Raw genomic sequence first — 15,228 nt, 5'->3', positions numbered from 1 at the left:
GAAAAGTTCATTAACATTTTCAAAAAAATTGCCTGAAAGTCACTTTTAAAAATAAATCTCTGGTTTTAAGTTTGAGGCCAGTCTCAGCAACCTGGTGAGACACTGCCTCAAAATAAAATTTAGGGCTGGGGTTGTGGCTCAGTGGTAAAGCACTTACCTCGCATGTGTGAGGCACTGGGTTCGATTCCTAGCACCACATATAAATAAATGAATAAAATAAAAGTCTATCAACATATAAAAATATTTTTAAAAAATAAAATTCAAAAGACCCTGGATTCAATCCCCAATACCACTCCTGTGTGCACACACACAAACTCTTGATTATTTCCTTTCTCCACTGAGATTTTGTATCCTTAGGCCAACATCTCTCTGAGATCTTCCCCCGCCACTGCCCACCTCTGATAGCCACCATTCTCTACTTTCTGTCAACTTGTTTTAGATTCCATGTGTATGTGAGATTACATGGTATATGCCTTAATGTTCTCCAGGTTCATCCATGTTTTTGCAGATGACAGGATTTTCTTCTTCTTTATGACTGAAGTGTATTCTATTTGCACACAACTTTTTTTTTTAATCTGTTCATTAGCTGATGGACACTTAGGTTGATTCCATATCTTGGCTATTATAAATAATGCTGCAGTGAACATGGAGTGAGGATGTCTCTTTGACATATTGATTTCATTTCCTTTGAATATATACACAGTAGTGGCACAGCTATATCATAAAGTCATTATATTTCTAATTTTTTGAGAAGCTTCCATACTGTTTTCCATAGTGGTTGTACTAATTTACAGACCAACCAGTAGTATACAAAAATTCCTGTGTCTCCACATCCTTACCAGCACTTGTTATCTTTTGTCTTTTTGGTAATATTCAATCTAACAGGTATGAATTAATATCTCCTTGTGGTTTTAATTTACATTTCCCTAATAATCAGTGAGAAACATTTTAAAATATATCTATTGGCCATTTACTTGTCTCCTTTTGAAGGTCCTTTGTCCCTTTATTGTGGGCAACAGAGAAGTCACTTCCTCTTATAAAGAAAGCTTTCTTTGAAAATGATATATCCTAATGACATGTCCATTGTCTGTGGAGGGAGGAGAGGGGTCTTCTATCCCCAAATGAGAAAGCTCCTGGACAAGGTGTCAGGATAAACACACTCAAGTTGGAACCATCTCTTGGCCTCAGTTTCCTCATCTGCAGAGTGGGGCAGGTAGAAGCATGCTCAATGGTGTGCAAAAACTTTTAGGACTCTGATATTTGATGGCTAATGTTCCTTAAGTCATGAAACAGATGTGGCAAGTGACTTCCCCTCACTTAAGACACATGAACTGGAAGAGAATCAAAACTTGGCGGGAGTGCTTCGATATGAATTATTCTCTTACACCTACGTGTGTCATGGAAGGTTCCAGGTGGATGCTGAGGCAGGTACTGCTCCTCCCACAGCACTGTCGTTTACTGCTGCCCTTGAACATTTTGTTCATCTTCAGTGTGGATTTATGTTCAGCATGATGAGACCCTGAGCATAACACTCAGAGAGCATACTCTGCCCTTTAATTTCAGTAGCACCCGTTCTAAGTCTTATTTCTGAAAATCTCCATTTCTAGCTCTGTTCATGGCACATTTTTAAGGCGATCCTCAGTTTCTTGGTTTGGGTGCACAGTAGTAAATCATCACCATGGTGACTCATGTTTTCAAATATTTCTTATATACATGCATATTCTTTCTGAGAATCAACACAATATTTTCCCTGCGTCCTGGTCTCTTCCAACTTTAAGACAGCTGCCTTCTTGCTCCAAGAGGCTTTAAGCTTGACATTCTTCACCTTTATCTGGGAAGATATAGGCATTGAATTGAAGCCATGAAGTCAAGTTTAGGTTGCCAGTTGGGGCAGGTCTGCACTCACTTTCCTGGTGGATGGCTCCTCCTACCTTCCTCCCAAGATGGCCTCCACATCCCCTGGAGTGGGGCTCAGGGCAGTTGGGATTGGGATATAGCAATGACCTAGTCTCAGTGAGCCAGACACAAAGACACATTTGAAACTTGAAATCATGTCTTATTTTCTTTTTTAAAAAATAGTTTTCTGGAGACATAAGTCACATACCATGTAATTGGTTATTTAAATGCACAATTCAGTGGTTTTATTTTCAAGGATGGGCAACAATTACTGTGGTCAAATTCAGGACATTTTTATCACCTCAGAAAAAAATAATGATTCATTTTCTCTCACTCCTCATTCCCACCCACCAGCTCTCCCTGTCCTAGACATTCACTAATTCTTTTTCTGTCTCTATGAATTTGTCTATTCTGAACCTGCTACATAAAAGGGATTATTTGTCATCTTTCATGACTGGCTTCTTTCACATACCATAATGCTTACAAGACTAAGCCATGTCATAGCCTGTATCTAAACTTTTTAATTTTTTGTACCTTTTAATTCCTTTTTTATTGTCAATTACTATTTCATTATATGGATCAGAACATTTTAGTGGTTCATCCATCAGATGATGGGCATTGGGGTATTTCAACATTTTGGCTCTTTGGAGTAATAGTGCTATGAATATTCATAAATAAGTTTTTCATATATCTTGGTTATATATCTGGGAGTGGAATTGCTGGATTATATGGTGATTCTATGTTTTGCCTTTTGGGGGAACTGTTAGAGTGTTTTCAAAAGTTGCTACATCACTATATATTTGCACTATCGATGTGGGAATTCCAGCTTACACATATCTTTGATAACATCAGTTATTGTCTTTTTTGATTGTAGTCATCTAGTTGGTATGAAATGGAATCTCATTAATTGACTTTCCATTTCCCTAATGGCTACCAATGTTAAATATTTGTATATCCACTTATTGGCCATTTGTGTATATTTTTTGAGAAATGTCAATTTAGATTCTTTGACCACAATTAGATTGGGTAGTCTATTGAGTTGTTAGCATTATCACGTAGTTTATATACAAATCCCTTGTAAGATTCCCCAGGGTTTCCTTCCATCTGCCTTTTCACTTTTTGAGGTGTTTTGGATCAAGGTATTCCCAATTTAGATAAATTCCAACGTATCTATTTTTCTTATATCACCTGTGCTTTGGGTGTCGCAGCTAAGAAACCATTGCCTAAATCAAGGCCACAAGACTTTTTTTCTTATCTTTTCTTCGAAGTCTTTTATAGTTTTAGCTCTTACCTGTAGGCCTTTGATCCATCTGGCGTTAATTCTTACATGTGGTATGAGGTATAGGTTTAACTTCATTGGTGTGCATGTGCGTGCATGTGTGTAAAAATAGCTAGATGTTCTAGCATCATTTGTTGAAAAGCATATTTCTTCTCCATTGAGTTTTCTTATCATCCGTGTTAACAATAGATGAACTATAGCTATGATGGTTTATTTTCAATTCTCAGTTCTATTCCATTGATCCTTTTGCTTATCTTTATGCCAGATCCACACTACCTTCATTACTGTAGTTTTGTACTAAGTTTGAAATTAGGAACCATGAATCCTGTAATTTTATTCTTTCTCAAGATTACATTGCCTATTCTGAGCCCCCTCATTGTTACATGATTTTTAGGATTAGCTCGTTAATGAATGCAAAGTGGCATTACAATTTTCATAGATTAGTTTGAATATATAGTTCAATTTGGGGAAGATTGCAGTGTTAACAATGAATATTCTATTGGTGAACATGAAATGTCCTTTCATTAATTTAGGTCTTCTTTAATTTCTATCAAAATCTTTTGTAGTTTGCAGTATACAAGTTGTATATTATTTTACTAAGTTTATTATTAAGTTTATTATGCTTTTTGGTACTATCATAAATGCAATGGTTTTCTTACTTCATTTTCAGATTGTTCATTGTAATACAATTAATTTTTAAGTAATGTTCTTGTATACTGCAAATTTTGCAAAACACTTATTTATTAGTTCTACTAAATGTTTTGTATGCATTTCCTTGAATTTCCTATATATGAGATCATGTCATTAGTGCATAGAGATAGTTTTACTTCTTCCTTTGAATCAGGATGTATTTTATTTTCTTTTTCTTGACTAATTGCACTGGCTACAACCTCCAGTACAATATGGACTACAATTGACAAGAGCTGACATTGCTTTTCTAGTGCCAGAGTTTGAGGGAACGCTTTCATTCTTTTACCATGAAGTATGATACTTACTGTGGATTTTCAGCAGATGCCCTTTATCAGACTAAGGAAGTTCCCTGCTCTTCCTAGTTCACTGAGTATTTTTAATCATAAAGAAATGCGGGATTTTGTTAAATGCTTTTGTTCTCTGTACCTATCGAGGATTAGCTTCTACAGAACCTTTTAAACCAACAAGTCACCTCCCACTCCTGATTCCTACATCTCTCCCTCATTAACACACAGAATCTCTCTGAAAGCAAGTTAGATTCCAAATGTCAAAAACTTGATGAAGGTTGAATGAGTGAATAGCCAAGACCCCTTGGTTCCCGTTATCCTTGTATCTGGTTGATGTGTAACCAATGTAACCCAGAAGTGGCAATTGGAAGTCAAACATCAGTGATATTTTCCATGGATGGGGAAATATTACTATTGATGTGCATAACACCATAATTTTCCCTTCCCTTTATTCACTATAGTGTGAAAAATATTAACACCAAAGGAGAGGATTTTGAAGAAAATAAAGTACATCGAGGGTGTGTGTGGCTAAAATGAAACAGAAAAATGAGTGAAAGTTTAGGTACACAAGAAGTGTGTAGGTAAAGGAAGCATGATGGATTTTGCTTAGACCTTTGGATACAGGGTTCTGCTTCTTGAATATTCCATTCTCAGTTTGTTTTTCAAGGCTTCTCATGTCACTTTTCATATTTCAGGAGTTTGGGTGGCAACCATCTTGCCTGCCTCTCTCACAAGTGTGAGCTATCTGTTCCATATTTTGGCCTGTTACAGGTAAGAGGACTCTGGGAGTCATTTGTATGACTTTAGCCAGAAATGTTATGACAGACTTCTTACAACTCCTGAGCAGTGCCCACAGTACCCAATACCCTTCCACTCCTGATTCCTACATTGAATACAATGTCCAGGGGTAGCCACATCTTTTGATAGAAAGGAAGAAAAAATTCAACTATGAATTTGAACTTCTATAAGGAACTAGCATTAAGCTAATCCTCATTTGAATTTCTCCAGCTTGAGAAAGCTGACTCAGCAAAATTAAATTACATGCCTAAGCAATTAACAGATGATTAAGTCTTTTTCTGGCCCAGAGATGTTATCTCTTGTACACTCTGGCATCTCTATTGGGCGTCAGACCTACTCTGCTATTTGAGGTTGATAACTGTGGGCTCCCAGCAGGTAAATCTAGCCCAAGGGAGATCGATAGTGGTTGGGTCAAGGGGACCAGGAGCATCAGTCTCAAGAGTGGCAGCACGGGAAGAAGGGATGGCCTTAAACATGTATAAGGTGTGTGTCAGGTGTCAGTTTTGGTATATACTGCTACCTTTCGCTCTCTTTCATTCTTTGTCTCTCTGTCTCTCTGTCTCTATCACTCACAGGAAGGAAACACAGGGCCAACAGAGAACTTTTTTTAAAAAAAATATTTTTTAGTTGTTTGTTAATGAACCGTTATTTATATGTGGTGCCAAGAATCGAACCCAGTGCCTCACACATGCTGGGTAAGTGCTCTACCACTGAGCCACAACCCCAGACCCTCCATAGAATTCTTTGAAGCATCCTGTCTTTACATTCTCCCCATTTACCTGCCCAAAAACCCCAAAGGACAGGTCTCTTGCAGATGGAGCCCACAAGAGTACTCTCCTGGCGTGAGGGGCCCCCACTCTCCACCCAGCCCTGCCTTGCTCCCTCTCTCTGCTTTCTTCTCTCTGGACCTGGTGGGTGGTCTGCATGTGACTGGAGATATTCAGTGAGACCTCTGAGCACAACCAGGGACAGCCACACTGCAGAGCGACTGGTGGATTTCAAGGAGGGAGGCGAAGGCATCTGGAGAGAGGAGGTCTGTGTTCTTGTCTGGATGGCTCCTTGCCTTCCACCTGTCCTCCAGGAGTGCTGACCCTTGCCTTGCCTTCTTATCAGGACAGTGGGGCAGAGGAAATATGGGTGAGAAAGCCCCCTACATACTCCAGGCACTAGCACTGTGTCAACATTTTAATTGTTCTTGGCATTATGCTAACCCACATGCAGACACGTAAAGAACATTCAGTAAGTCTTCCTCACTCTTGGATTCCTAACTTCTTGCCTCCAGATATCTCCATTAACTCTTCTGTGTATCTTTCCAGAAATTTCTTATGCAAATATATGCTGTGTATGTGTGTGTGTGTGTGTGTGTGTGTGTGTGTGTGTGTGTGTGCTGGCGGTAGCGCCAAACTCCAGTGCTGCCAAAAAAAGAGAGAGAGAAAGAAACATAATGAAAGTTATGCATGCAAATTGGAAATTTCTGGTAACCACTGTTAAAAAAGTAAAAAGAGTCTGGTTACATAATATATTTAGGAGTATATTTTATTTATCTCAGGGTAGCCTAAAGTCTCATTTCAAAACGTAATACTTATAGGAATTATTGATGAGATACTTATATTCTTTTTTTTAATTCTAAGAATTTCTTAACTTAGTGGCCATGAAATGTGGAAAAAAAAAAAAAGCCTGGGAAAATGCTGGTGGTAGGATGTTAAGTAGAAAAAAAAAGCAGCCCACAAATGCACATGTGGACCGGGAATGTGACGTGACGCTGTCAACCTGACCTTTATGTGCAGGGTCACTGACTAGAGGAGGACGTGGGACGGGAAGCAGAGACGTGCTGGGGTGGGACTGTGCGGGCTGCGGTTCTGATTTCCCTTTGTGGTGCTGTCCGGGTGGGCCACCAACAACATCGGTGCTCTGTTCTCGCCTGATCTTTGAATCCCCTTACCTGAGTATCACACGCCTCGTAGCAGAATCAGACACCAAAGACAGCAAAGCGAAGGAAACAAAAGTCACATGCGATCCCGTCTATCGGATTCAGTTGCCTTTAGGACTCAGGCAATGTAAAATATCTTTGCAAAATACATTAAACATTTCAGTTTGGAAGGCAAATCAGAACTGAGCCGTGAGCTGTCGCAAACGGAGCGGAGTCCAGGCCACCCGACCCCCTTTCTATCGGTTATGCTGTTTGCGCCCATGGAGCTCAGGAGCCCTAGCTATGGACATTACTTAATTCCACACTTTTTCTCCAGAAAGCACATGAAGAGGCTGTGGGCAGGAAATAAGCACTTTCTCCCTTTGAGGTTCCACAATCCGTCCCCGACAGCGAGTGTGGTAAGTCTGAGACGAAGCCGTGAACCCAAACCTGCCTCTTTGGGTTGTGGGTGAACCTCAGAGACAGGGGTGCTGGCATGGGTGACAGAGGGAACCAAGTTTCTCTGCTGCTCTGAGGCCACTCTTTTCCTTCTAAATCTCAGGTGGCCATCGCAAGGTACTCTGGCTGGCAGATAGCTTATATTCTGTGGGGTAAGTGCCATCCCATGGCTGGTGCAACCCAACTCCCTGGATGAGTGGCAAGCAGCCCTAGCTTCTGCCCTCCAGGGACCTTCGGGATGGGGGAGAAGCCACACCTGACACATCACCCCGTCACCCTCCCCACCTGTCTTGAGCTCACAGGCCAGGCATGCTAAGGTGTGGAAGTGACGGACCACAGCCAGGGCAGCATTCTAGGGGAGTCAGCATTTGAATTGCACCTGGCCAGGTGCAAGGTGAAGAGCGGGAAGACGGGGGCGGCCATTCCAGGCAGAAGAAATAGCATCAGCAAACATGCCAGGCCTCTGGTGGACTGCAGAGAAGATGCAGAGGCTGATGGTGAAGGTCCCCAAGTGACCTTTACTGCCTTGTCCCCAGGCTACCTCATCATCCATGTGATGCAGAGCCTGTGTGGCCTGATGATCATGTACGGCCTGGTGCTTCCTGTCACCCACCACAGGGGCCTGGAGATGCTCCGAGGGCTGGGCGTTGGGATGTAAGTGCTGAGTGGGTGGCCTGACCTCGCTGAGTCCTGGGAGCAATCCCTGGGTCCATGACCTTGAGCCCCCGCCCCAGCTCACTGGGAGGGGAAACTTCCAGTTTGAAAAAGGCTTCCTCTCCCACCATTACAAGGAACCCTTATAAATGTGCGTGTGAGTGTGTGTGTGTGTGAGAGAGAGAGAGAGAGAATGTCCATTTTCCACATGGGAAAACTGAGTTGTAAGGAGGTGAAGTGAGAGGAGGCAGGATTGTGTGATGGAAGGAGGCAGGGAATAATATAATCCTGGCTAAACTTTTGGATGTGCTGTGTGACTTGGGCTAAATGACTCTCCTTCTCTGAGCCTCGGTTTACCCATCTGGAAAACAGTGAATGCTGGTATCCTTGAGCATTTACTATGCGTCTTTCCTCATGTCAGCTCTATGAGTTTGGTGCTTATACAACAGACCAGAAAACAGGCACAGAGTGACCAAGCACTTTGTCCAAAGAGAGGGAGGACACAGCACCGGGACCAGGCAATCTGAAACCAAAGGCTTCTAACCATGGCCCCACACTGCCACTCAGGGGTGTCAACATGGCCTGTGACACCTCCCTGCCTACAGCCTGTGTGAGTCTGGGCTGGAGCCCACCCTGTGCACTCTCCCACAGCTTCTCAGGCTCTTCCCAAACCCCATTTCTTTCTCTCGTTCCCAAACCGTCAAGCCGCTCACCGGCTGCCACTCCTGGTAAGAAGGGACATCAGTGAGAATCATGGGCTGTGATCTGGAGCCAGAAGATGTAGCCGTGGGCCTTGGTAAAGTCTGCTCCCACGTGTGAGCCAGGGTCTCACAGCACGGTGGGCGTGGGAACGCTCCCCGATCATGAACGCGGAGCTCACGCCCGGGGCCGGCGTTGCTCTCCTTCCTGTCACCGGGCGTGCGAGGAGGGCCTGGGAGAGCAGGAAGGCCGCCTCAGGCTGCCGCCCTGTGTTGCAGCCTCACCATCTCCATCGTCGTGGGCCTCATGATCCTGCAGGTGTGGATTGCGGCCAGCTTCTTCCTGCAGCCCAAGCTGGGCCCAGATGACCAGCAGAAGCCCTTGGCTCTCAACAACCGGTGAGGACGAAGAGGGATTGGGACATGGCCAGGCTTTGGCTGTCTCTCCGTCCTTCCTCTTCACCTTAGCGGGTTCCAGGGCCTCTCTATACTCTGTGGGGGGCAGAGCTGAGCTCTGTAGTCAGAATGCCGGGCTCCCAGTCCAGGCTCACCCCTAGGAGCCCTGTGACCGAGGGAGCTTACTAAACATCTCTGAACCTCGGTTTCCCATTTACAGATCATTTTGCCTTTCTTAACGATGTGCTGTAAGGTTAAAATGTGTTCAAGTGTGGACCTGGATCAAGAGTGTCCAGCTCCTGGTGACCCTTGCTAATTCATACATTCTTTGGGGAAAACTGGGCACTGAGGATAGATAATCCTGACACCACCTGCCTAGGAGAAGTTCACGGCCCATCAGAGTGGGCAGGCTCGCGGACAGGGGCAGCAGACCCCAGAGGGTGTGAAAGGATCACTAGAGAAACATGGATGATGGAGGAGAGGCTGGGGTGGAGGAGGAAAAGCTGGGGTGGAGGAGGAGAAGCTGGGGTGGAGGAGGAGAAGCTGGGGTGGAGGAGGAAAAGCTGGGGTGGAGGAGGAGAGGCTGGGCTGGAGGAGGAGAAGCTGGGGTGGAGGAGGAGAAGCTGGGGTGGAGGAGGAGAAGCTGGGGTGGAGGAGGAGAGGCTGGGCTGGAGGAGGAGAAGCTGGGGTGGAGGAGGAGAAGCTGGGGTGGAGGAGGAGAGGCTGGGATGGAGGGGCAGGGAAGGTGCCACTTGCACCACGGATGGGAAGTTTGAGCAGGACGGTAGCATGCCCAGGGGAGGGCATGCCAGCAGCTGCCGAAGCATGGATGAAGGCAGGGAGACCCAGAAGGCAGGGTACATCAGAAGAGTGAGGATCTAAAGTGGTCACTGTACAGGGGTTTTAGATGATGTGGGACAGGAAGGAGACACAAAACGACAAGACCAAGAGATGAACTCTCTGAGGGGGACCTGACACTCAGAATGCAAAATCTGGGTTTTATCTTAGAGGTGACAGGAACCATGTGATCCAGGGGCCCTTTAGGAAATTTCTTCGGGGTGACTGGGAACAGGTCCAGCTGGGGCAGGTACTAGTTGCAACAGACAGTGGGGAAGCCCCACCAGCTGGTACAACCCCTGCACCAACTCCAGTACCATGAGATTTCTTGTCATACAAGGAGCCTCCAACCCTAAGGATCACACAAAACAAGTACAGTCCCCCCCCCCCAACATTTGTCCTGGGCTCTGTTCTGCACCCTCTGCACTGTCCTGTGCTGGTTCTCAGCTTCCCCTACAGCACAGCATGAGATCACGAGGTTAGGAGACAAAGGCATAGGATTTTGTTCTTCAGTGCTGGAGACTGAACCCAGGGCTTCATGCATGCTCAGCTAGTGCCCTACTCCTGAGCTACAACCCCAGCCCTCAGGCTTTGGTGCCAGGTATGGCGGACTCCAGAGCCCACCTGCCTAGCCATCTTGCCTCTGTCTGCAGGAAAGCCTTCCACAACTTCAACTACTTCCTGTTCTTCTACAACGTGCTGCTGGGCCTGGGTGCCTGCCTCTCCAGGTTGCTCATCAGTTGCATCCTGGGCACGTGGCTGATTGCGCGCATTGACAGGACCATCATGCAGAGTGGCTATGAGGGAGCAGACATGGGTGAGTGACCAGCTCCTACTGGCCACCTCCTCTGGGGAGGGCTGGACTTGCAGCTTCATGATGGCTGCTTGGGAAGACAAGACAGGTATGAGCAGCCTGGAGTTCACACCTGAACTTACACTCAGTTTATCTTCAGTTTATAGGAGACTATAAACCTGAGCAATAGAAACACATTCTGCCCGATGGTCAGAGGGAGTTCAAGGCTATTCAGTCCTGCCTATTCAGCAGGCCTTTCAGGTATAAGGGAAGGATAGACCGAGGTAATCAAAATTCTTTCTGAGCAGCAAGAAGTTAATTTATGATTACACAGATCTGAAAAATTTGAGAAAGAACACATCTCAGAATCAGTAATGTTGTTCATCGGAACTTATTTTGTTAAGAAAATGTTCTGTTCAGTTTGACACTCCCAAATCAAAGCCATTCCTGAAGAAGTGCAAGTTTTTGTTCTGCCCTTAGGCCACGATTGCTGGGTCCCTCTGCCGTTCAGTGTCTGTAACTGAGGCTTTCTCGGTTGTTGCTGAGGCTGCTGCTAGTCTCTTGGAACTTCCAGTTCTCCCTAAAATGAACAGATTAGAATATGATCTCAAAGCAACCTTTCAGATCTTTATACCTCATTCTCTAGATTCTCAGCAAAGACTCAGGCACCCCTGGAACTTATCATAAAAATCACAAACTGGGCCATGCTGGGCGGTACTGCCTGGCCTGACCTGCTTCTGGGTTTCAGGGTTCAGCGCATGGATCGGCATGCTGTACATGGACCATTATCACACCAACCCCGTGCTGGTCAGCTTTTGCCACCTCCTGATCACAAGCCACAGGGAGAGGAAGCTGAAGAAGTCCGTCAGATACTGGTGCCTAGACCAATCAGCCGGTAATGCCTCCTGCTTAAACCACACTGAGTTCAAAGAGCAGGAAATGAACACCCAAAGGCTCCCTGGGGTCCCTGAGATGCTCCACATTCCCTCTTTCCTGCCGTTCTTTCTCTACACTCTGTGTCCTGGGTGTCCTTCAACCAGGGAGCTTGGGAAGCTCAGCTGACTAGGGAACCCACTCAAGCTTTACGTCCTTGTCCTGCTGACTGACTGCCACAATTGTGAGCTTTAGATCTGCTAGCAGAGTCTTCCAGATCCCATTTGTTTGCAATTCCAACCCATATTCCAGGCTACCTGCCAGATGCCTGCCAAGGTGGGCTTCCGTTTTGATTATCCGGGTCTGGATTTCTCTCAAGTGCTCTAGGGCTCCCCTGTATGTTCATTGCTATTCAAACTCTGCGGGTATCCAGGACGATGTGACAGCTCACCTCCCTCGAGTCCACCCACGTCCCAAACCAGCTCCCTTACCATACCTCACACGCCCAAGGCAGCTCTCCCAAAACCCTTTGAGAACCAGGGAAAACTTCTAACCAAGTACCTCCCATGCGCTAGTCCATCTGCTCTGATTCTATCCTAGGTCCCCGCATCTCAGCTAGGTCCAGAACAAGGTGGTTCCTGCTGCAGACCCTGATCAACAACCCCAGACTCGTCATGCTCAGAAAATCAAAATCAGGGCATGGTTCCTGGGAATTACCCAGATTCTGCCTGACATGCTCAGAGAGCTGATGCTGGCCACAAACATCTGCTCCAAGGCCAGATCAGGCCATCTTCGCCTGAGAGAAGGCTCAGTCTAACCAGCAGCTGTTCCCTGGGATGGGAGAGGATGGTACAGGCACTGTCCACACAGATGGCAGACAGCATTGACCACTTGTGGGATGGCCACCTGGGTTGAGAGTCGAAGTCTCAGAACTATTTTTCTCTTTTAGCAAAAAAAAAAAAAAAAAAAAAAAAAAGATAAAAAACTAAAGAAAAGTTTGTTGAGCAAACTTTATCCACTGATTCTTCTACGATCTGTATTAATAGGCAGTCTTGGGAAGTTACCTGTTAAGAAGCACAAAGTTTGACTCCAAGGCAGAACTTTGTCACTGAAGAAGGTGGTAAAATGTTTACATCAGAAACTCTGTTTTTCTAGAACAGAGTGTGGTCCTTGATCCAATGGGGTCCTCATTGCTTTCTTCTTTCCAGGCTCTAGGGTGGTGGGAGAGAAGGAAACCCATCCAGCCCCCAAGCTGGGAAGATGAGCAGGCACACTGTCCCACGGCTGCTGGGTTGAGGAGTAGATCAGAGCTGACCTGGGCCTGGCTCACAGAGAAGATGCTCAGACTCTCTGACAAGGGTGGGATCACCTAGGAAAACTACCTGTCTGATGAAGCAGAGGCAGGCGAGGCAGGCATTCCAGGCAGGGGACAATAAGCAGACCAGCCCCAGTGTTTTTGATGAGGATGAACCCTGAAGCATGTGAGGGTGTGGGGTGCCATGGCTGGTTAGGACCACTCCAACGACACACAAATGCCAGTTGGGAGACCTGGGCATTTGTTCTTGTGCAGAGTCCAGTATGTACCCAAATTTTTAATGCTCAAGCATAAAGCCTGGGATGACCCAAGACCTGTGTAAAGTTTGTTCAAAGTCCCTCATGAGCCTGGGAAAGTGCCATGAGGGCCCCACCAACATTGTAGAGGAAAATCCCCATCCACCTCATGAGTCCCAGAGTGATTGTAATTTGGTTATCATTATTAAGTACTTGATATAAACTCAGTCTTATGGCTAGGTATGTTTGCCAGAGTTATCTCTTTTAGCTTAATCTCTTCAACCAAGCTTTGCCATTCTGCATTTAGAAACAAAACTAGGACCCCCCCATATGACCCTTAGAAGCTGTTTGACACTGGTCAAATTACTTTGCCTTTCTCCATTCACTTTTCTCATCTATAAAAAGAAACCCTCTAAGGTAATAACACCCCACATTATTTTGAGAATAAGTTGAGTTAATAAATATACACACTCTAAAGTTAGTCTCTGTCTTATCCTAAACTCTTTAAAGCAAAAGACTTGACTTGACATTGGATGTTGCTATGACTTGAATACGGGTAATGTCTCCCAAAGGTTCACGTGTTAAAGCCTTGGTCTCCAGAGTGGCATCTTTGGTGGACACTTTAGGAGGTGAGGCCTAGTGGGTAGTCCTTAGGTCATCTGGGGTGTGCCTTCCAAGGGGACTGTGGGACCTGGGTCTCTTCTCCCTGTTTCTTGACTGATGGAGTGAGCGGTTTTGCTTTACATTTGCTCCTACCATGTTGTTCATTAGAGGCCCAAGGCAGTGGGTCACTTGATTGTGAACTGGAACCTCTATAACCATGAGCCAAAATAAACCTCTGCTCTTTATAAGTTAATTATTTCAGATATTTTGTTGTTGTAGTAACAGGAAGCTGACTTAAACAGATGTCATTTCACAGAAAGACAACCACATGGCTAACAAGTTTAAGAAAAGGTGCTTCATATTGTAACTTGTCAGTAAAACACAAAACCATACTGTTATACCACCACATAATGGCTAACAATGAAAACTGGTGACACTATCAAGTGTTGATGGGGATTCAGAGCCACAGGAACTCTCATGCACTGTGGTTTGTGAAAACTGTTACAACCACTTAAAAAAATTATTTAATGGTTTCTCCTAAAGATATACATGTACAGACTATGACCCAACAATTCCAATCTTAAGTATATAACCAAGAGAAATGCCGACATATGTTCACCATGCAAAAGAAAGATCAGAGCAGCATTATAGATATATTCCCAAATTGAAAAAAACCAATGTGATTCAATCCTAGAAAGGATAAACAAAATGGACTATGTTTTTAAATAATGGAATACAATACAGAAATAAACATATTTAAAAATGTATGGAACTCACAAACATAATGAAAGAAGTGCAACATAAAAGAGTCTAATCTGTGTGATTCCGTTTAAATAAACATTTTTAAAAAGAAAAACCACCTTGTGTTAAAATATTTGATGACCTTGAGAAAGACAGGGCAGTGACTGGAGAGGGTCCATAGGAGGGCTGCTGGAGGGTTGGTAATGTTCTATTTCTGTGGCTCCTGGTTCCTTTCAGATAATCGATTGAGGTGTACACATCCAAGTTCTGTGCTTTTAGGTATGTTTGTTATGTTTGATATGTGCAGGTTCTATCAGTTGGACAAAGAATTTTTTTTTTTTTCTGGTTAGTCACAAAGCCAGGTGGCACAGTGGTTAGTTAGTTCAAGACTTTTGAATTGCAGGGTCTAGATTTATATCTCGAATCTAACCTTTTCAGAAATCTCAGTCAAGTTACTAATGTGAGCATCTGTTTCTTCATCTGTGAGATGGGTTAATTATGGTACCCCCTCAGTTATTTGTTGTTGCTCCCTGTTGGGCAGCAAGGTCCGATGTACCTCCTCAGGGCCTGCCTGAGGAGAATACGGGGCCGAGCAGGATGATGAGTGTCGGCGGCAAAGGAAACACACCAGAGCTGTCTGTCAACGCACGAGGCACAGCAGGAATCTAGTTTATTGAGGAAGTCACACAGCTTTTATGTAGGGTGGGGGCTGGGTGGGAACCAATCAGCTTAAAGGTCAGCAAGGCATGGGGGGTTCACGCAGG

The 15,228-nt window shown here is 44.8% G+C and overlaps 1 protein-coding gene across 1 annotated transcript in view; it reads left to right on the top strand.

The window, feature by feature from the left end:
- LOC124965036 (stimulated by retinoic acid gene 6 protein-like) overlaps positions 1-14,564 on the top strand; it is a 45,481-nt gene extending 30,917 nt beyond the window's left edge. The window contains exons 12-19 of the mRNA XM_047525860.1: positions 4,848-4,923; positions 7,197-7,278; positions 7,422-7,470; positions 7,855-7,972; positions 8,950-9,069; positions 10,557-10,720; positions 11,445-11,591; positions 12,170-14,564. Coding sequence (XP_047381816.1) covers positions 4,848-4,923; positions 7,197-7,278; positions 7,422-7,470; positions 7,855-7,972; positions 8,950-9,069; positions 10,557-10,720; positions 11,445-11,591; positions 12,170-12,318 — 905 coding nt within the window. The 3' untranslated portion in view covers positions 12,319-14,564. The remainder of the gene's footprint in view (positions 1-4,847; positions 4,924-7,196; positions 7,279-7,421; positions 7,471-7,854; positions 7,973-8,949; positions 9,070-10,556; positions 10,721-11,444; positions 11,592-12,169) is intronic.
- The last annotated feature ends 664 nt before the right edge of the window (positions 14,565-15,228 follow it).

The sequence above is a fragment of the Sciurus carolinensis genome, chromosome 14, assembly GCF_902686445.1.
Source record: "Sciurus carolinensis chromosome 14, mSciCar1.2, whole genome shotgun sequence".
NCBI lineage: Eukaryota > Metazoa > Chordata > Mammalia > Rodentia > Sciuridae > Sciurus > Sciurus carolinensis.
The sequence above is the reverse complement of the archived record's forward strand: the minus strand, read 5'-3'. Positions and strand labels throughout refer to the sequence as shown.